At 42.9% G+C, this 5224-nt stretch overlaps 1 protein-coding gene across 1 annotated transcript; it reads right to left on the reverse strand.

The window, feature by feature from the left end:
* Positions 1–330: 330 nt before the first annotated feature.
* Positions 331–3136, reverse strand: LOC114861025 (nucleoside diphosphate kinase B-like). The gene is made up of 5 exons (XM_029160001.3): positions 2994–3136; positions 1857–1989; positions 1372–1473; positions 753–865; positions 331–598 (listed from the first exon to the last, which is right to left on the reverse strand). The coding sequence occupies exons 2-5, from the start codon at positions 1971–1973 to the stop codon at positions 481–483; spliced, it is 450 nt and encodes a 149-aa protein (XP_029015834.1). The 5' UTR covers positions 1974–1989; positions 2994–3136; the 3' UTR covers positions 331–480.
* Between the last annotated feature and the right edge of the window lie 2088 nt (positions 3137–5224).

A 5224-nucleotide genomic window follows, 5' to 3' on the forward strand; every position in this document is an offset into this window, starting at 1 on the left:
TTGGTACTGATGTTAACTTTCATAAAGCTTTTTTTAATGCACTGTGCAATTTTTGGCAGCATGATTGTGAAGAAATGATTACATTTAGGTGTAAAATAAATGGCTCATTACATTTTTATGCAATAAAAAGCTATCGGACATAACTGACGAGTTTTAATATTCTTGTAGCTTTTTGTATCAGTTTTAATTTTACCATCTGAATAGATTTCTGTTATGCAATAGTTTGAAATCAAATGTTTTTTTTACATATTGGAATCTATATTCTTTGAAATCACATTCTGTGGTGTGTCGTCATTATTTGAAACCTCTTAAAGGACATGGAGACAGTAGTTGTGTTAACATGAGACTTTATTGAGAAGTGCTACATGTTTTGGATCGGTCGCTGAAGACCAAGAAGGAGGCTCGACTGTGAAGAGGGTGGGAGTGATGGAGGTGGGATGAGCAGGGTCCAGTTGGTTCACAGGTTGGTGGTCGGACAGTTTACTCGTACAGGAAGGGCTTGAAGACTTGTTCGTAGTTGACAAACTCCTCAGCCTTGAACCACAGGTCGATCTCAGTCTTGGCATTCTGCAGGGTGTCGCTGCCGTGGATAATGTTCCTGAGAAAGATGAGAGGTTATCATGGCAGCAACATATCAGCAACACGGGAGCTTTGCTGTGTCCGTTGAGTTAATAAAAAACCTTTCCCACTTTGTGTATTAATTATTGTAGGGTGGCCTAGAAAAGCTAAGACAGTCCCCAGATGTTGCTAACCTGCCGATGTTGATGCACAGGTCTCCACGGATGCTGCCAGGCTTGGACTCAGCAGGGTTGGTCTCACCCAGCATCATCCTGGTCAGCTTCACAATGTCCTGACCCTCCCACACCTGGAACATGCAGTGACAAACAAAAGGTTCATTGAGGAGCTGGGCTGACACGTTGTCCATAGAGAGAGAGTGTGTGTGTGTGTGTGTGTGTGTGTGTGTGTGTGTGTGTGTGTGTGTGTGTGTGTGTGTGTGTGTGTGTGTGTGTGTGTGTGTGTGTGAGAGAGATGTTGTGTTTGAAGAACAAACCAGCAAGAGAAACAACCGCTTTGTTTTCTAAGGCACTGATAAAATGGCTGAGTTCAGTAGGAATCTCAAAATCTGCCAAATGTGTGTTTTTACTGCAAATACAGATTGATGAAAATGTCTCAAGAGTAGCTCAATGTTGCATTTGTGTTCACATTGGATTTCTGGGTGTCGACACTGCAGCTGTGAAGTTTCACACAAGAACAACTTCAGATGTGAAACAAATTATTGGTTACTTTTCATTCATTTCTGTTTTAGGTTTTATGTGTGTGATGTGTGTGTGCATATTCATATAGCTTTGTGTATGCCAGCGTCTGCATTACCATGGCGAAGACTGGTCCAGAGGACATGTATTTGCACAGTCCAGCGTAGAAAGGCATGTCCTTCAGGTCCAGGTAGTGCTTCTTCATGTGCTCTTCAGAGGCCTGAATGGAAAGCAAAACAAATTAATATGTGCACAGGTTAAACTTTAAGATAGTACATTCATCTGTTGAATATAAAACTTTTTCTAGGCTCAGTTTAGCCAAATATTTGAGGCTTATCCTCAGGCTGAGCTCTTCCTCACTGTAGCTCATTCATCCACTCAGACATGTGTCACTGTGGGATCAGCTCCACCACAGAATACACACCAGCTGGGAATGTGTGTGTGACAGTGGTACATGTGAGACTGACGGTGCAACATTCAGTGCACATTCTGTGGGTGTAGCACAGTCATAGATCACATTGATAGAGACCCTGTTTGTTTGGGGTTTGGTGTTCATTCCAGGGTTTGGATATTTTGTGCTTCAGCATCTGTTGTCATGGTTACCTGCAAGAACTTGGCAGCAACCAGCTTGAAGCCTCTGTGCTCGAAGCGCTTGATAATCTCACCGCACAGACCTCTCTGGACGCCATCGGGCTTCACGGCAACGAAGGTACGCTCCATGTCTGCTGAGAGGAGGCTGCAGGCATAATGGGGCAATGGGTTAATGTCTACCACCACTTATAGAAATGTAATGATAAACAACTTTATCCTGTCAAACATAGCAAAATATCGGACTACTCATTAGAAAAACCAACACTCAGCATGGAAACGTCCATTTGAACCTGACACCCGACACCTAATCCAGCCAAACCTTCCACTGTGCCATGATTTCTAATTTTACTGCCCGTCGGTGTCCGTTCATACGAAGCTGATACTTTCTGCTGTGTTAGCAGGAGGCTCTGGCATGAATTCAAGCTGAGTGCGTGAAAACGGTGAGAGGGCCTGGGGGGTCGGCCACGGGTCATCTGACCACCACACGTAATTTTATACCATCGCACATTTCAGGGCTGACGAGTCTGAAAAGCATATTTAAAATGCCAAGTCCCTCTATGAGGCAGATTATTTTTGATGCTAATCAAATTAAAAACTCAACAGCTGCTAAAGCTTCAATGTCCAGTCAGATTAAAAAGTGCTTTTAGATATTTTAATTACTCATAATTTAAAATCAGACATTTTGAAAACTTTTAATTAATATTGACATTTCACTTTTCTAGATTTCTTTGAATATTAGATAATAGGTTTTTTGTAACAATATTTCAGCAGGCAGCACTCATGGATCCTACTGTAGCTTCTACTGAACTTTCCAGATTTTGAGAAGCTTTTTGATAATTTTTTTCCCACAATGCCCTTGTGTGACCTTAAACCTGAAATACTGGAGGTTAGTGTGGAACACATTTTAATCAGACAACAACCTAAACTAGTTTCAACAATTACAAACTTGGTTTTAAAATTATAATTGAATTAAAGGCCGACACGCAGCTTAGGTCCAGGGACCAAACACGTGTGGCTGCAGCTGTCCAGGTCACGCAGCACATGCACGCTGCTAGCTGTCTGCAAAGTAAATCCGACACAACTCAGAAGAACACAGAAACACCAGCCTTCGTCTCTTAGTTACATGTTGTTACATGTTGATGCGTCTACCTTGGCTTTGGGGTTGACGAGAACTTGTGAAGATGAGCTGCTGGCGGCGGGGACGCGATCACCGAGGTCAAACAGCCTGAGGGGGCTCTATTTAAAGGCTGAGCTGTGGGGGTGGGACGGGTGCACGTGCTGCGTACAGTAGGAGTGGCGTTGTGACAGTCTGTGTAAAAGACACGCGTCAAGTCATTCTGATCAGTGTTAGCTGATGGACGGAAAGAAATGCTCTGCTTCTACTTCTAAACACATGAAACCACCTGCTCATGGTCGGCTCATTGACGCCCTTAAATCCTGTGAAAGGAGATGAAATGTTTACTAAATACAGTAATGACACACAACTGTTTTGTGGTGTCATTTGCCTGAAGATATGCAGTGTGTACTTTTGAACACAACTTAATTTAGCTGCAGTTCTAATATGCAGTAAGAATGAAATCAAATGGAATCTGCAGCATCAAGTAAGCAAATAGATACAAAAAGTAGGTAGAAAGTTTACTTCTATTGGTAACATTGCTCTTCTGGGGCCGTAAGACAAAAACCTGCCTACGGAGCCAACAAGGTTGGCTCGAGCCCTGATTTACATCCCAAATGACACAATGTGTCGTCTCAGGCTCAGTCAGGTCAGCACTGCCGCGGTTGAGCCACACTTTAAATTCTCCCGCATGCTGTTTCATCTTGGCACCGATATATCAGCTTCAGCTGTGTCGGCCCTGCCCATGCGTCCGTGTCGGATCACCGTGTGGTCAAACGTTTCATCGCTACCACAGACAACGCAGGCCTAAGGAAGCAGCCTGTACTCAGCCAGTCAGGTAAGGTTCTGGTTCTGTTGCCATGGTGCTGAGGACAAGTCGGACACAGCGTCGCCGCTCAGCCTCGGTGTTAACTCGTGATGTGAACAGGTTTCAAACAGCAAAACAAGTTATTTCAAATCTTAAACATTAAATAGAGAATTAACCATCAGCTCCCGCTATCTTTTCTGACATCTGGATTTTATTAGGCCTGTGGCTAATTTTTAAACTGCAGGAATAGAGAGCAGCTAAGAGCTAGGGAATTTTCATACAACAGAACCGTACCGTAGTCTCGTGCTTCAGAGACACTGCAGCATCTATCACACAACATATTCTAATAAAGTTTTCTGTCTGTTTCTTTTTTAAACTGACCTCAAACTAATTTCTGCTGCTGATGTGTCTGTTGGTGAACTGTGAGCCCCCGAATAGTGGAACGCATGTAATACATTATGTAAGCATCTCATTGTGCAGCTGTTATATAAGAACTGAAATTAGCCTGCTGCCCTTGTGCTACTGTAACAAACTCTTCAAGACTCTACCATAGATGACTTTAATACTAAGATCCAACCTTCACCCTTCCCCCAAATTTGACCCTAAATATAAACCTTCTCCTAATCAGGGATGGAAACCGGTCCTGCTTTGAAGAGGGGACTCTGGTCCAGTGGTCAGTCCTGGGAACGAGGGCCCTATCGTCTCCAACTAAACCCCCCCCCACACACACACACACTTGACACTTTTATCCATCTTATATTGCGACCCGTTTGGACCACAGAACCCCCCTGCAGAAACACAGGTGTGTGGCTTCTCCTGTTACAGTTGGGGTGTGAGGGGCTAATATCAAAATCCAGATGGAGAGTTTGCACAACCACACGTATAGGTGTCCACCAAAGAGAGAGAAGAGACTCAGCTTTAACCTTCACTAAAACAGTGATTCAGACTAAATCATTCATTAGCCAAACAGACTCAAACTCGTCCTTGTCCAAACTCTGGATCTTTGGAGATGCTGTGATGTTTAAGTATATACCAAGTATATACTGCTTGTGTAAGAAGATTGTTATTAATATTATTACTTTGTCTCATATATATATATGTATATATGTATATGTATACATGTACATACACACACACACATTATAGTATTAGCTCGACATAACCTGTAAAAGCACAGAAGTATTATAAATAAAATAAGCAGAAGTATTATCAGCAGACGTCCCACGTAAACACCTCCCTCTAGTGGCTGTGAGACGTATATAACCATGATTGAGAGTGATGAGCAAGTACAGGTACTGTACATGACATGAACCATTGGTTTTATATGTTGGTTCAAGGGTTCTGAAGGAATCTGTTAGATGATCGTCCTTTGAAATGGGCTTGAATAATGCAGGAGGGGTGTGTACCACAGACAACTCAGAGATCACACAGACTCAAAAACAACAAGTTTTGAGGCCG

The sequence above is a fragment of the Betta splendens genome, chromosome 8 (genome assembly GCF_900634795.4).
Source record: "Betta splendens chromosome 8, fBetSpl5.4, whole genome shotgun sequence".
Lineage (NCBI taxonomy): Eukaryota > Metazoa > Chordata > Actinopteri > Anabantiformes > Osphronemidae > Betta > Betta splendens.